At 43.9% G+C, this 21,192-nt stretch overlaps 2 protein-coding genes across 4 annotated transcripts in view; one reads left to right on the top strand and one right to left on the bottom strand.

Moving 5' to 3' along the window:
• Positions 1 to 14,399, bottom strand: part of acad11 (acyl-CoA dehydrogenase family, member 11) — a 65,616-nt gene extending 51,217 nt beyond the window's left edge. The window contains exons 1-12 of one of the 2 annotated variants that reach the window (XM_036935336.1): positions 14,055 to 14,399; positions 13,851 to 13,950; positions 11,589 to 11,714; positions 11,253 to 11,414; positions 10,962 to 11,126; positions 10,647 to 10,788; positions 10,319 to 10,440; positions 7,717 to 7,823; positions 7,495 to 7,609; positions 7,018 to 7,095; positions 6,622 to 6,760; positions 6,159 to 6,266 (exon numbers count right to left, since the gene is read on the bottom strand). In XM_036935336.1, coding sequence (XP_036791231.1) covers positions 6,159 to 6,266; positions 6,622 to 6,760; positions 7,018 to 7,095; positions 7,495 to 7,609; positions 7,717 to 7,823; positions 10,319 to 10,440; positions 10,647 to 10,788; positions 10,962 to 11,126; positions 11,253 to 11,414; positions 11,589 to 11,714; positions 13,851 to 13,950; positions 14,055 to 14,182 — 1,492 coding nt within the window. In that variant the 5' untranslated portion in view covers positions 14,183 to 14,399. The remainder of the gene's footprint in view (positions 1 to 6,158; positions 6,267 to 6,621; positions 6,761 to 7,017; positions 7,096 to 7,494; positions 7,610 to 7,716; positions 7,824 to 10,318; positions 10,441 to 10,646; positions 10,789 to 10,961; positions 11,127 to 11,252; positions 11,415 to 11,588; positions 11,715 to 13,850; positions 13,951 to 14,054) is intronic. The other variant, XM_036935337.1, reaches the window with a different exon arrangement.
• LOC110535608 (ubiquitin-like modifier-activating enzyme 5) lies at positions 13,907 to 19,601 on the top strand. 2 transcript variants are annotated; one of them, XM_021620712.2, is made up of 13 exons: positions 13,907 to 14,044; positions 14,629 to 14,811; positions 14,965 to 15,010; positions 15,197 to 15,286; positions 15,426 to 15,535; positions 15,768 to 15,854; positions 16,239 to 16,323; positions 16,440 to 16,544; positions 17,129 to 17,256; positions 17,503 to 17,638; positions 17,769 to 17,847; positions 17,943 to 18,049; positions 18,457 to 19,601. In XM_021620712.2, the coding sequence occupies exons 2-13, from the start codon at positions 14,633 to 14,635 to the stop codon at positions 18,538 to 18,540; spliced, it is 1,236 nt and encodes a 411-aa protein (XP_021476387.2). In that variant the 5' UTR covers positions 13,907 to 14,044; positions 14,629 to 14,632; the 3' UTR covers positions 18,541 to 19,601. The 2 variants fall into 2 exon arrangements, with proteins under 2 accessions (XP_021476387.2, XP_021476388.2); XM_021620713.2 differs by lacking the exon at positions 13,907 to 14,044 and having other exon boundaries at positions 14,454 to 14,811.
• Positions 19,602 to 21,192: the final 1,591 nt, after the last annotated feature.

The raw sequence follows: 21,192 nt of genomic DNA, 5'->3' as shown, positions 1-21,192 counted from the left end.
CATTGATTGTTTAATACATAATGCTACAGAAAGATAAAGAGCATACAGTTTTCTAAACTAATCCAATCTGTTGGATTTATTGCACCCGTTACTGAGATGGTTGTTCCAGTTTAGATGATTGAGGTAGTCTCAGTATTCAATCTTCCCTACCCTGGCAGTCATTCTGAATGCAGGTTACGGGTGATTAACAATTTCACTTACTGGATAACCTAACTCTGTCTGGATTCCAATAGGAACTACACATGCTTTGCCAGCCAGCATAATGCCACTTGCAGACCTGATGTGGCCTGTGAACCAGGATATTCCTAACACGGAACCAAAAACCGGCTGCGTTCGTGCGCCATCGTGCATACATTTATTTTGTCCCCCCCCCCCCACACCAAACGTGATCACGACACGCAGGTTAAAATATCAAAACAAACCAATTATGTTAATTTGGGGACAGGTCGAAATGCATTAAACATTTATGGCAATTTAGCTAGCTAGCTTGAACTTGCTAGCTAATTTGTCCTATTTACCTGAAATGCACAAGGTCCTCTATTCCACCAATTAATCCACATGCAAAACAGTCAACAGATTAATTTCTATTCATCTCTCATCCTTCCGGGCCTTTTATTCTTTTGACTTTATATTGCGATTTGGCAACTTTCATAAATTAGGTGCATTACCGCCACTGACCTCGTTCGTCTTCAGTCACCCACATGGATATAACAAATGAGGAGACGGCACGTGGATACCTGCTTCTATAAACCAATGAGGAGATGGGAGAGGCAGGACTTGCAGCGCGATCTGTGTCAGAAATATAACTGAATTCTATTTTAGCCCTTATACCCTGACTACACCACTAGCGTCATGTGTGCGAGCGTTGCAAAATAAATTAAGGAATCTATGTTATTCAATTATTGCACCCACACTGCTCGTGCACGTCAACGAGCGTCTGCGATTCCTATTTCTTTTTTTTACCCATTTTTTCCTCCCCAATTTCGTGGTATCCAATTGGTTGTAATTACAGTTTTGTCTACAGTCTTGCTTCTTGACACAATGCCCATCCAACCCGGAAGCCAGCCGCACGAATGTGTCAGAGGAAACACCGTACACCTGGTGACCTGGTCAGCATGCACTGCGCCCGGCCCGCCACAGGAGTTGCTAGTGCGTGATGAGACAAGGATATCCCTGCGGGCCGAACCCTCCATAACCCGGACGACGCAGGGCCAATTGTGCGCCGCACCATGGGCCTCCCGGTCGCGGTCGTCTGCGACAGAGCCTGGACTCGAACCCAGAATCTCTGGTGGCACAGCTAGCACTGTGATGCAGTGCCTTAGACCACTGTGCCACCCAGGAGGCCGTCATTCCTATTTCTGACGCAGATCGCGCTGCAAGTCCTGCCTCTCCCATCTCCTCATTGGTTTATAGAAGCAGGTACCCACGTGCCATCTCCACATTGGTTATACCCCTCGTGGGTGATTTGAAAGACAAACTTTGTTGCCAGTCATCGTGGTAATACTATGAAAGTTTAGATGCCAATCACCATATAAGTTCAAAGATGGAAAAGCGTGGAAGGAGGAGAGATGACTAGAAACGATTCGGTTGACAGGTTTGTGTGTGGATTAATTGTCAGAGTAGAGGACCTTGTGCATTTCAAGCAAAATAACAACTCAATGTTTATATCCCAGGACAAATTAGCTAGCAACAGCAAGCTAGCCAAATAGGACAAATTAGCTAGCAAAAGTGCAAGCTAGCTAGCTAAATTGCTATACATGTTTAATTATTTTCGACTTGTCCCCAAATTAATATAATTGGTTCAGAGTTTGTTTTGATATTTTAACCTGCGTGTCGTGATCACGTTTGGTGTGGGGGACAAAATAAATGTATGCACGCACGCAGCCGGTTTGGGTTCCATGTTAGCAACGCAACACTCGTTGGCGGGCGTGAGCAGAGTGGGTGCAATATTTCTTACATTAGTACCCCAGGTCATCTTAGGTTTCATTACATACAGTCGAGAAGAACTACTGAATATAAGATCAGCATCAACTCACCATCAGTACGACCAAGAATATGTTTTTCGCGACGCGGATCCTGTGTTCTGCCTTACAAACAGGACAACGGAGTGGATCCTATGCAGCGACCCAAAAAAACGACTCCGAAAGAGAGGGAAACGAGGCGGTCTTCTGGTCAGACTCCGGAGACGGGCACAGCGCGCACCACTCCCTAGCATTCTTCTTGCCAATGTCCAGTCTCTTGACAACAAGGTTGATGAAATCCGAGCAAGGGTAGCATTCCAGAGGGACATCAGAGACTGTAACGTTCTTTGCTTCACGGAAACGTGGCTTACTGGAGAGACGCTATCCGAAGCGGTGCAGCCAACAGGTTTCTCCATGCATCGCGCAGACAGGAAAAAACATCTTTCTGGTAAAAAGAGGGGCGGGGGCGTATGCCTTATGACTAACGTGACATGGTGCGATGAAAGAAACATACAGGAACTCAAATCCTTCTGTTCACCTGATTTAGAATTCCTCACAATCAAATGTAGACCGCATTATCTACCAAGAGAATTCTCTTCGATTATAATCACAGCCGTATATATCCCCCCCAAGCAGACACATCGATGGCTCTGAACAAACTTTATTTAACTCTCTGCAAACTGGAAACAATTTATCCGGAGGCTGCATTCATTGTAGCTGGGGATTTTAACAAGGCTAATCTGAAAACAAGACTCCCCAAATTTTATCAGCATATCGATTGCGCAACCAGGGGAGGAAAGACCTTGGACCATTGTTACTCTAACTTCCGCAACGCATATAAGGCCCTGCCCCGCCCCCCTTTCGGAAAAGCTGACCACGACTCCATTTTGTTGATCCCTGCCTACAGACAGAAACTAAAACAAGAGGCTCCCACGCTGAGGTCTGTCCAACGCTGGTCTGACCAAGCTGACTCCACACTCCAAGACTGCTTCCATCACGTGGACTGGGAGATGTTTCGTATTGCGTCAGATAACAACATTGACGAATACGCTGATTCGGTGTGCGAGTTCATTAGAACGTGCGTTGAAGATGTCGTTCCCATAGCAACGATTAAAACATTCCCTAACCAGAAACCGTGGATTGATGGCAGCATTCGTGTGAAACTGAAAGCGCGAACCACTGCTTTTAATCAGGGCAAGGTGTCTGGTAACATGACCGAATACAAACAGTGCAGCTATTCCCTCCGCAAGGCTATCAAACAAGCTAAGCGCCAGTACAGAGACAAAGTAGAATCTCAATTCAACGGCTCAGACACAAGAGGCATGTGGCAGGGTCTACAGTCAATCACGGACTACAGGAAGAAACCCAGCCCAGTCACGGACCAGGATGTCTTGCTCCCAGGCAGACTAAATAACTTTTTTGCCCGCTTTGAGGACAATACAGTGCCACTGACACGGCCTGCAACGAAAACATGCGGTCTCTCCTTCACTGCAGCCGAGGTGAGTAAGACATTTAAACGTGTTAACCCTCGCAAGGCTGCAGGCCCAGATGGCATCCCCAGCCGCGCCCTCAGAGCATGCGCAGACCAGCTGGCCGGTGTGTTTACGGACATATTCAATCAATCCCTATACCAGTCTGCTGTTCCCACATGCTTCAAGAGGGCCACCATTGTTCCTGTTCCCAAGAAAGCTAAGGTAACTGAGCTAAATGACTACCGCCCCGTAGCACTCACATCCGTCATCATGAAGTGCTTTGAGAGACTAGTCAAGGACCATATCACCTCCACCCTACCTGACACCCTAGACCCACTCCAATTTGCTTACCGCCCAAATAGGTCCACAGACGATGCAATCTCAACCACACTGCACACTGCCCTAACCCATCTGGACAAGAGGAATACCTATGTGAGAATGCTGTTCATCGACTACAGCTCGGCATTCAACACCATAGTACCCTCCAAGCTCGTCATCAAGCTCGAGACCCTGGGTCTCGACCCCGCCCTGTGCAACTGGGTACTGGACTTCCTGACGGGCCGCCCCCAGGTGGTGAGGGTAGGCAACAACATCTCCTCCCCGCTGATCCTCAACACTGGGGCCCCACAAGGTTGCGTTCTGAGCCCTCTCCTGTACTCCCTGTTCACCCACGACTGCGTGGCCACGCACGCCTCCAACTCAATCATCAAGTTTGCGGACGACACAACAGTGGTAGGCTTGATTACCAACAACGATGAGACGGCCTACAGGGAGGAGGTGAGGGCCCTCGGAGTGTGGTGTCAGGAAAACAACCTCACACTCAACGTCAACAAAACTAAGGAGATGATTGTGGACTTCAGGAAACAGCAGAGGGAACACCCCCCTATCCACATCGATGGAACAGTAGTGGAGAGGGTAGCAAGTTTTAAGTTCCTTGGCATACACATCACAGACAAACTGAATTGGTCCACTCACACAGACAGCATCGTGAAGAAGGCGCAGCAGCGCCTCTTCAACCTCAGGAGGCTGAAGAAATTCGGCTTGTCACCAAAAGCACTCACAAACTTCTACAGATGCACAATCGAGAGCATCCTGGCGGGCTGTATCACCGCCTGGTATGGCAACTGCACCGCCCTCAACCGTAAGGCTCTCCAGAGGGTAGTGAGGTCTGCACAACGCATCACCGGGGGCAAACTACCTGCCCTCCAGGACACCTACACCACCCGATGTCACAGGAAGGCCATAAAGATCATCAAGGACATCAACCACCCGAGCCACTGCCTGTTCACCCCGCTATCATCCAGAAGGCGAGGTCAGTACAGGTGCATCAAAGCTGGGACCGAGAGACTGAAAAACAGCTTCTATCTCAAGGCCATCAGACTGTTAAACAGCCACCACTAACACTGAGTGGCTGCTGCCAACACACTGACACTGACTCAACTCCAGCCACTTTAATAATGGGAATTGATGGGAAATGATGTAAATATATCACTAGCCACTTTAAACAATGCTACCTTATATAAATGTTACTTACCCTACATTATTCATCTCATATGCATACGTATATACTGTACTCTATATCATCGACGGTATCCTTATGTAATACATGTATCACTAGCCACTTTATACTATACTATGCCACTTTGTTTACATACTCATCTCATTTGTACATACTGTACCCGATACCATCACTGTATCTTGCCTATGCTGCTCTGTACCATCACTCATTCATATATCCTTATGTACATATTCTTTATCCCCTTACACTGTGTACAAGACAGTAGTTTTGGAATTGTTAGTTAGATTACTTGTTATTACTGCATTGTCGGAACTAGAAGCACAAGCATTTCGCTACACTCGCATTAACATCTGCTAACCATGTGTATGTGACAAATAAAATTTGATTTGATTTGATTTGATAATTGAATAATATGGATTTCTAAATGTATTTTACAGGCTGTACTAGACCCTCAAAGAAAGATCTTATGATATATGTAATGTACTGTCTGAAATAACAAAATGTTAAAGCCTAATAAGGCTGGTGGAACTGCTCATAATAGAGGGATCTAGGAAGAACCATCCAAAGATAAAAGGGTTCTCGGTAGAACCCTTCATAGGCGGTTCTAGGAAGAACATTTAGATGATAAAATGGTTCTTGGTAGAACCATTTATAGAGGGTTTTAGGCAGAACCCTTCATAGAGGGTTCTAGGTAGAACCATATACAGGGAGTTCTTTGAAGAACCCTACATAGACAGTTCACCCCAGCACCAAAAAGGGTTCCCCTGTGGGGACTAACTGAAGAACCCTGTACGGTTCTACTCAGCACCTTTTTTCTTCTTCTAATAGTGTACTTTCCAAAGGGTCATGTGTGGTGAACGTACTGGCACAAAATGGCTGCCATTTAAGCATGTCACTAGTCTATTTTTGAGTAAGAGAGCTTTCCTAGCCTCCTGTTGAAATTATAAATCAAAACTTAATTAAAAAGAAGGAGGAGCTAATTAATTTAAGAGTGCATATTTGTGGCACAAGGGCTGAGTTATCATCATATAATGTTTGGCGACCTTTACTAACTTTATTAATGCGATCCATCACGTCATATCGTCTTGTGCTACGTGAACTGACACGACTAGGATGAAGTGGAGCCTTATATAGAGATACATGAATACACAGCAGGGATATAGTGTAGCCATATATTAAAGCATGGCTCTGGGCCTGAGGGCGTACCTGTCATACAGAAGCAGGAGCGGATCTGTCCACTGAGCAGGGGCTGGAGCCACTCTCTCTTCTGCTCCTCAGTACCAAACATGTGGAGGACCTCCATGTTCCCCGTGTCTGTAGGGGCAAACACAACCATAGATCTAGGAATTATCCAATGACACCATCACGTCAATGCAACCTAATTTATAATCATTTGTACACTGCAACTTACAAAAACATTTTCTTCTCAATTCCTGGTGATTTTACAATCCGATAATGTTATAACTCATCATAATTTAATTTATGACATAATAATTACGTAAACATGAAGCATGATTCACATCATTAGATAAGATACATCTATTAATCATGAATGGCTCCGAACATGAAAATCATCTACCTGGTGCATCAGCAAAAGACTTTGTACTAAACTTAGCACACTATCAGACAGTAAGTTCAACAGGCTTAATCAGTGGTGACCATGCCTTACCAGGGGCCTGGCAGTTGAAGAGGTCGGGGGCGTAGAGGCATCGTCCCGTTTCCTCTGCGATGTGGGCGTAGTCTAGCTGACTGAGACCGCTTACTGCCGGCAGGAAGAGGTTCCAAAGCCCCGCCTCTCTGGCCTTCGCCTAGGGGGGGGGGGGGGGGAGACACACATCTTAAATGACCTCTGAACTCCAACACCGCTCTAGGGTGAAGTTTCCCGCTGGTACAGATTAGGATCAGTTTACCCTCCCCAATCCTAACCATTAGCATTAATGGGGGAAAATGCTAAACTGACCCAAGATCAATGTCTAGGGGCAACTTCACCTTATTCCTCAAACACTCTAGAAGAGCTGACCATCAAAAAACACCAACATCACCCCCCCACCATGTTCTTCCTTACCTTCAAATCCTCTATCACCTGGGGAGGGTGCCATCTCTGGGGCGAGTGGGCGTGTTTAGAGTAGTACTCTGATACTTCCTGGGGGAAAAACAGTCAGTCATCCACTGGTGAATATACAAAGCGTGGACTAATTCAGGAGGTTGCAACTTCACAATACAGTACATTTCAGACAGAAATGTATAATGCCCACAGAAGAGACCAACTCAATGAGGATATGGAATCCTCAGCTCTTCTACAAGCGCTGGTCTTGTATCCGTTGTTGTTTCCATTTAATACGTCCCAGATGCTCTTTATGAGGCATGTGACAGAATGAACAATTTTGTCTCTTTGTTGACGGATGTAAGTGTGAGTGCACTTAGCTTGCTCCCTCCGGCACTGTCTGTACCTCATTACCCTGACCGCCACTCTGACTCATACAGTGCCCTGTAATTCCTCCTTCTGTCTTCTCTGCTCTTGACCCCTGACCTTTCAACTGACCTGCTGAGCAGGAAGCACGTGTTGTTTCATGAACTCTGTGACCTGCTGGTGGACAGCCTGGCCTTTAGCAGTCTGGAGGAACAGTCTGGCATCAGCAGGGCCCAACCTGGAGGGGCTACAAACAGCCAGACACGCCCAAACATACCATTTCACACCATAATACATACAGGCAATAGTATGAGATGATAGACTGTAGTTTTAGTATCATGTCAACCAACATACTTCTCTGCAATCTGCAGCCCAACCTGGGCCAACGGCTCCACACTCTGGCCAAACTGGGCAGCATTGGGAGCACTGGCATTGCCCAGGAGGTGGCGTGCATAGATCCCCTATAACAGAGAGAGAGAGAGCGAGCGAGAGCGAGAGAGAGACGGGGTTACAGACATACACACAGACACACAGAGACAAGATCTTCTGTGAGCAGAGACAGTCTAGAGAAATATCTCAGTCCTAGGAAGTCCTCAATCAGTAAGATAGTATTATCAGCAAGAAAGAGGCAAAATGGTGTCAAAGACAGATGAAAGCTGATTGATGAAAAATAATGATTTGTATAGATCATAACACAGGAGTCTGCTTTGGTTTGCTGTAGGTACAGAATAAAGAATAATATTCAGGTACAGAATAAAGAATGAAAGCAGATAAGACAAAGTGTGTGTGTGTGTGTGTGTGTCTTGATGAGATAGATGAGAATGTGGACCTGGGAATAGTTTGAGCTCATTAGCTGCCTCTTCAGCCGAACAGTGCCAAAGAGATGACAAGTTGAGAGATACAGAGAGAGAGAGAGAGAGAGAGCATCAAAAAACAGCTACTGTGTGTGTGTGTGTGTGTGTGTGTGTGTGTGTGTGTGTGTGTGTGTGTGTGTGTGCATATGCGTGTTCCTTCATTTACACCAGTCCATCTGGCATTTCAATGGCCATCATGTGCATTCAGGAACATGTGCCATCAGTGAAAAGGTGCATCCTATCCAGTGGTGTAAAGTACTTAAGTAAAAATACTTTCAAGTACTAATAAGTCATTTTGGGGGGGTATCTGTACTTTACTATTTATATTTTTGACCATTTTTACTTCACCAGACTCCTAAAAAAAATAATGTACTTTTTACTCCATACATTTCCCTGACACCCAAATGTACTCATTACATGTTGAATGCTTAGCAGGACAGGGGTGTCCTCGGATGGGGCCACAGTGTCTCCTGACCCCTCCTGTCTCAGCCTCCAGTATTTATGCTGCAGTAGTTTGTGTCGGAGGGCTAGGGTCAGTTTGTTATATCTGGAGTACTTCTCCTGTCCTATTTGGTGTCCTGTGTGAATCTAAGTGTGCGTTCTCTAATTCTCTCCTTCTCTCTTTCTTTCTCTCGGAGGACCTGAGCTCTAGGACCATGCCCCAGGAATACCTGACATGATGACTCCTTGCTGTCCCCAGTCCACCTGACTGTGCTGCTGCTCCAGTTTCAACTGTTCTGCCTTATTATTATTCGACCATGCTGGTCATCTATGAACATTTGAACATCTTGGCCATGTTCTGTTAATCTCCACCCGGCACAGCCAGAAGAGGACTGGCCACCCCACATAGCCTGGTTCCTCTCTAGGTTTCTTCCTAGGTTTTGGCCTTTCTAGGGAGTTTTTCCTAGCCACTGTGCTTCTACACCTGCATTGCTTGCTGTTTGGGGTTTTAGGCTGGGTTTCTGTACAGCACTTTGAGATATCAGCTGATGTACGAAGGGCTATATAAATAAAATTGATTTGATTTGACAGGAAAATTGACAAATTCACACACATATCCAGCGAACATCCCTGGTCATCCCTATTGCCTCTGATCTGGCGGACTCACTAAACACAAATGCTTCATTTGTAGAGATGTCTGATTGTTGGAGTGTGCACTTGGCTATCTATAAATAAAATAAATAAAATAGTGCTGTGTGGTTTGCTTAATATAATGAATTTTAAATTAATTATATTTTTACTTTGATATTTAAGTATATTTTAGCAATTACATTTACTTTTGATACTTACAACCTCACCCTAATCGCATTCTTCGGGACACCGATCCCGAAGAAGTTTTAAGTAACAAGAGAATTTCCCAAGACATAGACATATCTGATATTAGCAGAAAGCTTAAATTCCTGTTAATCTAACTGCACTGTCCAATTTACAGTAGCTATTACAGTGAAAGCATACCATGCTATTATTTGTGGAGAGTGCACAATTTTGAATAAACAAATTAGGCACATTTGGGCAGTCTTGATTCAAAACTTTTAACAGAAATGCATTAGTTCATTGGATCAGTCTAAAACTTTACACATACACTGATGCCATATAGTGGCCAAAATCAAAATTGTGCCTGGGATGGAATAATACATTATGGCCTTTCTCTTGCATTTCAAAGATGATGATACAAAAAAAATAAAAAAGAACGGTTGTTTTTTTTCTTTGTATTATCTTTTACCAAATCTATTGTATTATATTCTACTACATTCCTTTCACATTTCCATAAACTTCAAAGTGTTTCCTTTCAAATGGTACCACGAATATGCATATCCTTGCTTCAGGGCCTGAGCTACAGGCAGTTAGATTTGGGTATGTCATTTTAGGGCTAATCTTTAAGAGGTTTTAAGTATATTTAAAACCAAATACTTCTAGACTTTTACTCAAGTAGTATTTTACTGGCTGACTTTCACTTTTACTCAAGTTATTTTATATTTAGGTATCTTTACTTTTATCACCACTGATCTTATATTATCATATTGTGTGTGTGTGTGTGTGTGTGTGTGTTTGTGTGTGTGTGAGAGAGAGAGACCGACAGAGAAAGAGAGTGTAAGCCAAACCTGAGCGATCCCTGCCATCTTAAAGACCGAGAGGGCCAGGTAGAAGTTGAGCTGATGCAGAGAAGATGGGATCTCTCGGCACCGGCAGTAGATGGAGATCAGGTCCTCAGGAGAAGGTATACCTGGCCATTTGGAAATAAATAGACAGAAAAAAAAAGAGAGAAAGTTCATCAATAGCATTACACAGATGAAAATCAAATCAGGCCACATAAACTCCAAGCTGTAGAGAACAGAGTAGGATTACGTTGCGTTCTTGCTTAATGGTTTAAGTTAGGGTTTAGAGCTCGTAAGCTGATCCTAGATCTGTGTCAGATATCAGAGGTCATACCTTCCACACCCCTCAGGCTGCCCATGCAGCTGAGGAGGCTGAGGCTACTGGGCAAATAGTTGGGCATCAGGAAGTAGGCCAGGTCTGCCATTGGCTGGCCCGTGGTGGAGAGCTCCCAGTCCAACACAGCCACCACACGAGCCTAGAGAGAAAGATAACATTTGTCTATTAGATATGCACACTTCAGTCATTCACTTCCTCTACAACATTAGTCTCATATACAATGAAAAACACTTTCAGAAAAGTGCTATAAAAATGCTAATATGTTTTACAGTATTATTACTGTTTAATGTAAGCTTCAAGCCATGTTTCAACCTCAGTAGGATGGAAAATCAGGTTGTCCACTCGAAAGTCCCCATGGACAAGGGCCACTTCATTGTCATTGGTGGGCAGGTTGCTCAACAGCCAATCAGAGAGCTTATCCATAACGGGAATTTCTTTGTGGGCAGCTGCTCTGTATTGCTTTGTCCAGGTAGACACCTTTATTGGGTAATAAACAGTCAAAGTGAAAATGATATTTTAAGACCAAAGTGGGATGCAAATGGGAATAGAAAGGGGGTGGAATAAAAATGGAACGGGAATAAGTAGAGGATATCTATCTTCTACCTGTCTCTTGCAGTAGCCAGGCCCTCTCCCGTACCCCTCTAGGTCCATGGTGGTTAGGTCCAGGGAGTGAAGACGGGCCAGAACCTCCACTGCAGACACATACAAGGCTGCCCTCTCCGCTGCACTCACCCCTGGGAGCCTCAGGTCCTGGAATATACGCCCCTACACCACAGAGAGGGGAACACAATTGTATATCGTTTGGTCAGATATCAAACGTAATACCGCGCTCATCAACCAGACATAACAGAGGGAGAGTTTGTTTGTAACTCCTACTACAGCTCAACGGTGCATTTTAAAGGCTCACACAAATTTGTGCACTGTGCAGCATTGACCTACCTGTACATGCTCCATCAGGTAGAACTCAGTTCCGATCACCTCTGCGTCAGTGCAGTGTAGCAGTGGCTGGGGTACTGGGAACCCAGCAGAGAACAGGGCCTTCTGCACTCGATACTCCCTGTCCACCTCGCACACAGAAAACAGAAAATGTGATCCGACAGCCCAACGGGGGGGCGGATTACGCTAGTTTCTACTTCACAGTAGGGCCGTTTTGCAGAAATGCCTTCTTGAACATGTGAACTTTCATGTGCCTTAATTGCAATCTTGTATGGGATCGGTAAATATCAATACAAATGTTAAATGACGAGCCTAGTTTAGCCAAGGAGAACGCACTGAGCTATAAATCAAATCAAACATTATTGGTCACAGACACATTTTGCAGATGATATTTCAGGTGTAGCGAAAGGCATTTTTTAAATAAATAAATTATGATTGTTATTGTATTTTTTTTATGTAATAACACAAAAATGTTTTGGGCTAATAATGTAAGAAACAATAACACACAAAAAAACTAAACACTGCAAAGTTGCTTAGGTGCTAGAAGCAGTGCTGCCATGTCTATATAGGGAGAAAGGCAGGATCCTTCCTGGCTAGCTATGATTGGCTGAGATAAGGGGAGGGTATACCATGCGTTTATATGAGATGCTGAATGGGGGCGTAAACAAAGTAGAGCTCTCTAGCACTCAACACAATCTTTCAAGGACATTTTCTTCTCTTACTTGTCTCCTAAGTGGGATAACAAATGTATCACCTTTTAAAGCAGCATACTTTCACATGCATGCCATGACATGCCATTTTGGCGCTCTGAAACTAAATGTTTGTAATAAAACTGTTGGGATTTTTCGACATAAGCCTCGGTTGGGACGGGCTATCACAAATGTCAATGATTCCAAATAAACAAAAGTCATGCATACATTACATAATGTATCAAAAGCAATTTGTTGGGCTATTATTACTACATTCTCTAGTCTATCCCAAGCATTGACAAAACTGTATATGTAGCAAAAAAGCTGTAAAAACTAAGATATTTGTCCTCCGACGAAGGGGGGTGATGGAGGGGTTCATATTATTATTATTTGTTTAATGTTAAACACTCCAGGCACCCGAGCTATAGACTGTTCTCTCTGCTTCCGCACGGCAAGCGGTACCCGTGCATCAAGTCTGACACCAACAGGCTCCTGAACAGATTCTATCCCCAAGCCATAAGACTGCTAAAATAGCTAACAAAATTGCTACACGAACGATCTGCGTTAACCCATGTATTTACATATTTATTTTTGCACTGTCTCCATGCACACTCACAGGACTTTACATATATACGCACACTAACACACATATTTATCCTGATGCCTAGCAGTGGTGTAAAGTACTTAAGTAAAAATACTTTCAAGTACTAATAAGTCGTTTTTTTTTGAGTATCTGTACTTTACTTTACTATTTATATATTTTTTTACAACTTTTACTTTTACTTCACTACATTCCTAAAGAAAATAATAAACTTTTTACTCCATACATTTTCCCTGACACCCAAAAGTACTCGTTACATTTTGAATGCTTAAAATGGTCCAATTCACACACTTATCAAGAGAACATCCCTGGTCATCTCTACTGCCTCTGGTCTGCTTCATTTGTAAATTATGTCTCAGTGTGCCCCTGGCTATACATACATTTTTTTTTTTTAACAAGAAAATGGTGCCGTCTGGTTTGCTTTATATATGGAATTTGAAATGATTTATACTTCAGTATATTTTAGCAAATAGATTTACTTTTGATACTTAAGTATATTTAAAACCAAATATTTTTAGAATTTTACTGGATGATTTTCACTTTTACTTGAGTCATTTTCTATTAAGGTATCTTCACTTTTACTAAATTATGACAATTGGGTATTTTCTCCACCACTGATGCCTAGTCACCTTACCCCTATCCAGATCTACCTCTACCACTCAAGTAGCCTATCCCTGCACATTGGAAATATGGTCCCTGTATATAGCTTCTTACTTTCTCGTGTTTCACTTGTTTGTATTACTCGTGTGTTTTGTTCTACCTTATGCTGTTTTTTAGTACTACATTGATATTGTGTTGGGTTTAGACCTTGCAAGGTATTTCACTGTACTTGTAACGTTAAACGTTGTCTCCCTCTATTGGAGAGAAATAATACAGCTAAAACAACTGAAACTGTGTCAAAGAGCACAGTGCCTTTTACTACTGTTCTTGCTCATTATTTATCTAATTATTGAGAAGGTTTTACATCATAACTACCTTGTGAGCCCCTGGTAGAAGCATACCCGGTGGTTTCTTTCTCAGGACATAGCTGTCAGAAGGGGTCTGGATAAGGAAGGTGGGGTTGGATTGTCCAGCACTGGAATGATCAGACACGGAAGGCATGGACAGGGATTCACTCCATTTTACGAAGTATGCTAATTTCCATGGAACTTGAACACTTCAGATAAAAGGTGAGCATACCTGTATTGTCTGACAGTGAACCTGTCGTTGTTGGACACCCCTCGTGTCTTTCCAGCCAGATATCGCTGAAGATTGACCGTGTTGAACCTGTGCTGCTCCCGAACAGGAGTTGCTGTTTGGTCTTCCATATTTCAGTGTGGATTAATAATTTGTCAAAATTGTAAAATTGAACGAATTAGCTAATCTCGTACAATATGGAAAGTCGAATGGTTTCGTTTTGGTCAACGGAGGTGGGAGTCAGTGTTTTGCAGATCAAACTTTGCGCAAACAAAACAGTGACTGAGCTCATCTCACAGACCGGTAAATGCACAGTTTTGCTGATGGCACGCACTGACCGATGTTCGAATTTTTAGATGCCGTAGAGATCATGTATTTATAGGACTTTTTTTTTTTTTACTCAACGCAGCTTGTTTCTGCCCGGACTGTATTTACAGAAACTCGGGTTGCCAGCTGATTCGAGCTGTGTAGACGTGTACTAGCCCGTCGCTTGTGGTCTTTATGTGATTGTCAAGGCTTTTCAATCCAGGCATTTTACACTTGAACAACGGAGTAGTGTGGCTTATTCCTTTTATAGAAACATGACCTCAATCGAAGAGCTGAAGCTGCGAGTGAGGGAGCTTGAGAATGAGTTGATCAAGTGTAAGCAAAAGCGATGTACGGCGATGTGTGCCGAGGAAACTGCCGACAACAACCAACCTCATCACAGACCAAGGATCGACAAAATGAGTGCAGAAGTAGTGGATTCAAACCCTTACAGGTATATGTAGCTGTCGAAATCGAACTGCCGCAAATTGAGTCATTTGTGATCATGAATACATAAGAGAGTACATGATATGGTTGACACCCCAGAAATAAGGGCCACATACCGGCATATGGTGTAAACTGCTTACCTCGCGTTCTTACCTTGCAGTCGTCTGATGGCTTTGAAGCGAATGGGCATTGTTGAAGATTACGAGGTAAGAAACAATCGTATGTTATATTGTTATGCGATACACATCGAAGGTTGCACAATGTCCCCAATATTCTGAGGCTTTCTATAATTCCCTATTGGAGGAGTTCTGAAATTATGGAATTTTAAAACCCTACACCGATCTAATATGACAAAATGGGCATGCGTTTATTTATATTCTATTGTTAAACAGAAAATCAGGACGTTCACTGTAGCTGTGGTGGGTGTTGGAGGAGTTGGAAGTGTGACTGCAGAAATGCTCACAAGATGTGGCATTGGCAAGGTAATACAAACTTCACGTTACTAAATCAACATATCTTTATATCGTTCGCTTTCAACCTTATGTTTCCGATGGACAACGTCCATCAATGCAACATACACCGAGTCATTCTGCCTTGTTGCCATATCATCTCTTTGCACAGCTCATCCTGTTTGACTATGACAAAGTGGAGCTGGCCAATATGAACAGGCTGTTCTTCCAGCCTCACCAGGCCGGCCTCAGCAAAGTAGAGGCAGCTGAACACACACTCAGGTACAGTGACCTGAGGGGCCACGTTCAGTAGGCAAACGTTGTGGAACGTTGCCAGAATAAAAATGTCATCAACATAAATCCTCATTCTACATGTCAGAGATGTTGGTCCTGCGTCATATATTTACATCTGAACATTCCACAACATTGTGTCCTGCTAAACGTACCACTGGTCTGATTTATATGATGTAATGTCACAATAAGGTGCTTACATGTTTTTACGTTCTGTCAACAGGAATATCAACCCAGATGTGCAGTTTGAGACCCACAACTACAACATCACCACCATGGAACATTTCGCACATTTCATGGATCGCATAAGGTGAGAACTTGTGTCCTCTCCTATCTCATAAGTGCAGTAATAATACTGCTTTTGTGGTCATTTCTGCAGAGCATTTTCAGTATTGAATTGCTCCACTGTGCTGTCCCATACAGCATGACAGTGTTGCCTCTCAGTTCTCTGACCTTTCAAGTTGATAAAAAAAACAACTAATTGCATTACAGTATGACATTGGATGCTTTACTTTACTTTACTTTACGTGATGAGGGCAACTCTGAAGTAAACACATACAGATCACACCAATAAATCTAGAAGAAGGGGTTGTTTTTGTTCAACTTTCAAGATCTACCATAACACATAACTTCTGAAATGTTCACGTGATCGCCACATGGTCATTCTGTTTCTAAGTACTCTGTGTTGTCTCAGTTATGGGGCGCTTCAGGAAGGAAAGGCCGTAGACCTGATTCTGAGTTGTGTGGACAACTTTGAGGCCCGGATGGCCATCAACGCAGTCAGTACTAATATATATATATATATATATATATCCCTCATTCCCTGACAATAAAACATACAGTATTGAGATGGTGAAGATCAGATGATGTAGGTTGTTCATTTTTTCGTTCCTAGGCGTGTAACGAGCTGGGTCAGACCTGGATGGAGTCGGGTGTGAGTGAGAATGCTGTGTCTGGACACATCCAGCTCATCATCCCGGGGGAGACGGCCTGCTTCGCAGTACGTCACAGCACACACTTAGGATGGGTCCCAAATGGCACCCTTTTCCCTATTTATGTCCAGGGCAAAACAATTATTTTAACCAGGGCCAATATGGCTCTTGTTAAAAGTAGGGCACTATATAGGAAAAATTGTACCATTTGCAATATCACTGTTCTACTTAAAGACATGCTCTGGTACTTTGGCGACTACTAAGTATTTTTTAAACCTTCTGCTTTGGGCTGGATGTGTCGATGTCTAGTTCATGTTTTACCTCAATTAGCCACGCAACCCCAGTTTGAAAGCGACTGTTTTTTTTTAAGCTTTGCCATTTCTCCCTACATTCCCCCCCCCCCCCCAATTTGAGATTCAGCCCCTCACCATTTGAGTGACAGCTAGCAAGTATCACACCCAGCAGAGCGAGAGCAATGACGTGGCGCACACATCTGCACATATGTGATGCAGGACTCAATTTTCGGGGACCACTTTTGGCTCGTGGGCACTACTTTCAGAACTACCGAAAAGTATACAAAAGTACCGGACAGTCCCTTTAATCGAAACAGATGGCACGTTGCAAACACAAGCTTTGATTGTCCCTGTGACAGTGTGCTCCTCCCCTGGTGGTGGCGGCCAACATTGATGAGAAGACCCTGAAGAGGGAGGGGGTGTGTGCTGCCAGCCTACCCACCACCATGGGTGTGGTGGCAGGGATCCTGGTCCAAAACGTCCTCAAGTAAGATCTGGGTTACATTTGTTTGTAAATGGGACCTGGGTCATATTCATTAGGCCCCACATGGAAGAAAACAGACTGAAACAGAGGCACTATCGGAACTTGTCCAATAGGCAACACTTTGTTTTCTGTCGAGAAGCATTTTGCGACGGTGTGGCCTAATGAATACGACCCTGATCATAGCCCAACACAAAGACCCATAACGGGGTTGCCTATGAAGATATCCTAACAGTGGTTCATGGTCCTCAGGTACCTGTTGAAGTTTGGCACAGTCAGCCATTACCTGGGCTACAACGCCATGCAGGACTTCTTCCCCACTATGGCCATGAAGGCCAACCCCACATGTGATGACCGCTACTGCAGGAAACAGCAGGACGACTATAAGGTGACTGACCAAGGAGGCCCTTTCCTCCTTTTTCTTTCTCTGTCTCTCTACTTCACCCATCATGACCTGGGGTGTGTACAGGACCGGGTACAGTTGTAATTCAGTGGTGTGCGTGCTTTGTGGTCCACAGAAGAAAGAGGCCGAGCGACCAAAAAAGGTTGTAGAGGAGGTGGTGGAGGAGGAAGTGGTTCACGAGGAGAACGACTGGGGTGAGTGTAGCTGGAGCGTTGATATTGCCTCAATGTATTGTCCATAGCAAGTGATCCTGTCTAGGTACCATTACTGACCTATGTTGCTCTGTCAGGTATTGAGCTGGTGTCGGAGCAGACAGAAGAGGAACTCCATGCGGCTTCAGGCCCTGTCCCCGACCTCCCAGAAGGCATCACTGTGGCCTACACCATCCCTGAGAAGGTCAGTACCATACAAACCTCATAAAAAAAATCCTATGATATTCTTTTTGTTTTTTTGATGAACGCAGACAATGCATAGCCCCTTGAGGGTCATAACGCCTACCACAGGAGATTGGTGGCACCTTAATTGGGGAGCACTGGCTCGCGGTAATGGCTGGAGCGGATTAGGTGGACTGGTATCAAACACATGATTTCCATGTGTTTGATGCAGTTCTATGTTTTCTGTTCCGGTCATTATTATGAGCCTCCTGTAATGACTAAGTAGGCAAAGTTTGTTAAATGAGCTACTCTGTATGGTACAAACAAGCTAAGTCACTATTTCTGGGCCAGTGGAAGTAACCGGTACAACCTCAAGGAGGCATCTCAAGCCAGTTTGAACTAATATTGACCTCTGTCCTCCTTTTCCAGGAGACCGGGGTGTCAGGAGGGGAGACGGTGGAGGAAACGGAACAGAGTCTAGAAGAGCTGATGGCCCAGATGAGAAAGATGTAACCGGGACCAGGAAGACACCTCAACTATCAGACGGCCATCCTCATCGTCGTGCATCCGCGTATCTCCGCAACATTGCAGTGAACCTACCACCCTTTTTTTAATAACGGAGCATTGACACCGTACAGTATACCCCCTGCAATGGAGCTTTGCATCTCCACGTTCTTAAATCAAGCACGATTTTTCATACCCACGTACTACAGTATCAATACGACTTAATGCATGTACTTCTGCTCCTTTGACATGAAAGGGAATGCAATGCATGGTTAATGAACTCAAGTGCTGCTGTTTATGATCTTCATATTCCCCAAGGCTGTAAATTTACTAGTGTAAGCCTGTTCAATATGGAAGCATATAACTGTTGAAATTCAATTTGAATTTCAGCATCGGAGAGCACAAACTGGACGCTGAAATGTATGTAATTATCTTAAATAAACTTTTGCTTGATGTAATGGACCAGGTACGTACAGATGTAAGCTATGTAATTCATTATGCTTGTTGGGCCGAGAGGAAATACTGTTGTAACACTCAGCGTTGAATAAGTAATTGCTGTTATGGATAGTCTCAGACCAACAATTACTACTGTATGGAATGCAAATTAATTAAATTGTTAATGCATTACATCCTTTCTTCTTCTAAAACATGTTGAATGATGGCGAATGAGGCCTAATGTTTCTCTGCATGACAAACCTGCCTTAAATGTATCTGTTCCATGTCTAGCTCTGGTCCGTAGTGCGATAACGAGTGGCCTCTGCTACATGTTGTGGCGCTATGGGGCGGCAGAGTAGCCTAGTGGTTAGAGCATTGGACTAGTAACCGAAAGGTTGCAAGTTTAAATCCCCGAGCTGTACAAATCTGTCGTTCTGCCCCTGAACAAGGCAGTTAACCCACTGTTCCTAGGCCGTCATTGAAAATAAGAATTTGTTCTTAACTGACTTGCCTAGTTAAAGGTTAAAACAATGGACCAGTGCTACTCTCAGCTGTTTAAACTGATATAGCTGAAACTGTACTGACTAACTCTCTGTTTCCACACTTTGTTTCAATAAAGTATTTATTAGCCAGTTGATTATAGTTTATGGTAATCCCTTAATTTTCTTACACAATGATGTGTGCCATTCAGAGGGTGAATGGGCAAGACAAAATATGTAAGTGCCTTTGATCGGGGTATGGTAGTAGGTGCAAGGCGCACCGGTTTGTGTCAAGAACTGCAACTCTGCTAGGTTTTCAACAACCGCTTCCCGTGTTTATCAAGAATTGTCCACCACCCAAAGCACATCCAGACAACTTGACACAACTGTGGGAAGCATTGGAGACAACATGGGCCAGCATCCCTGTGGGATGCTTTCGACACCTTGTAGAGTCCATGCCCTGATGAATTGAGGCCGTTCTGAGGGAAAAATGGAGGGGGGGGTTACATCTCAATATTAGGACGGTGTTCTTCATGCTTTGTACACTCAGTGTCAATTCTATTTGCATAATTAGTATGGTATAATCCTGACAGACATGATTGTGTTGTCCACAGGAACCTGGAGAAGGCTTTGTACAAGCAGGTTCTGGACGTCAGGGAGTTGTTGAGGGACTGGGCACATTCAAGGTGATCCGGCCAACAGATGTTGACGCATCTCCAGCAAATGAGTCAGGAACATTTTGGCTGCCCTGGAAAACACAGTAGGGAGGGGCACAGCTTTGTATTTGCCAAGGCAGCAGCTACTCTTCCTGGGTTCCAGCAACATTAAGGCAGTAGTACAATTTTTAAAACATTACAATACATTCACAACATATTAAGTGCCCTCAAACCCCTACTGTACTACCACATATCAGCAACAAAATCCATGTGCACTATACTGCGTATAATCCGTGTGTCTATACTGCGTATGTTATCGTGTGTTTGTATGCATGTGTCTGTGCCTATGTTTGTGTTGCTTCACAGTCCCGCTGTTCCATAAGGTGTCTTATCTGTTTTTAAAATCTAATTTTACTGCTTGCACGAGTTACTTGATGTGGAATAGAGTTCCATGTAGTCACGGCTTTATGTAGTACTGTGTGCCTCCCATAGTCTGTTCTGGATTTGGGGACTGTGGAGAGAGCTCTGGTCTTGTGGGGTATGCATGGGTGTCTGAGCCTTGTGCCAGTAGTTCAAACAGACAGCTCGTGCATTCAACATGTCAATACCTCGCACAAATACAAGCAGTGATGAAGTCAATCTCTTCTCCACTTTGAGCCAGGAGAGATTGACATACATAATAATGTTAGCTCTCTGTGTACATCCAAGGGCCAGCATTGCTACCCTTTTCTGAGCCAATTGCAATTTTCATAAGTCCCTCTTTGTGAAACTGTACCTACTGACTCTCTGTACACACTTTGTTTCAATAAAATATTTTGTTAGCCAGTAGTCCAGGTGCAACAAATCTAGGGCCTGTAGTACCTGCCTTGTTGATAGTGCTGTTAAGAATGCAGAGCAGTGCTTTATTATGGACAGACTTCTCCCCATCCTAGCAACTGCTGTACCAATATGTTTTGACCATGACAGTTTTCAATACAGGGCAGTTTAGTCTCCTCAACTTGCTCAATTACAGCCTCCCGGTTGGCGCAGTGGTCTAAGGCTGTGCCACCAGAGATTCTGGGTTCGAGCCCAGGCTCTGTCGCAGCCGGTTG

The sequence above is a fragment of the Oncorhynchus mykiss genome, chromosome 11, assembly GCF_013265735.2.
Source record: "Oncorhynchus mykiss isolate Arlee chromosome 11, USDA_OmykA_1.1, whole genome shotgun sequence".
Classification (NCBI taxonomy): Eukaryota; Metazoa; Chordata; class Actinopteri; order Salmoniformes; family Salmonidae; genus Oncorhynchus; species Oncorhynchus mykiss.
Note: the sequence above shows the minus strand (reverse complement) of the source record. Positions and strands in the feature narration are given on the sequence as shown.

Excerpts from the sequence above, each read along its gene's own strand:
- LOC110535608 (XM_021620712.2), top strand. The coding sequence starts at position 14,633 with ATGACCTCAATCGAAGAGCTGAAGCTGCGAGTGAGGGAGCTTGAGAAT. Across the intron at positions 16,545-17,128 it reads GGGAGACGGCCTGCTTCGCA|TGTGCTCCTCCCCTGGTGGT; the intron begins GTACGTCACAGC and ends TCCCTGTGACAG. Across the intron at positions 17,257-17,502 it reads CTGGTCCAAAACGTCCTCAA|GTACCTGTTGAAGTTTGGCA; the intron begins GTAAGATCTGGG and ends CATGGTCCTCAG.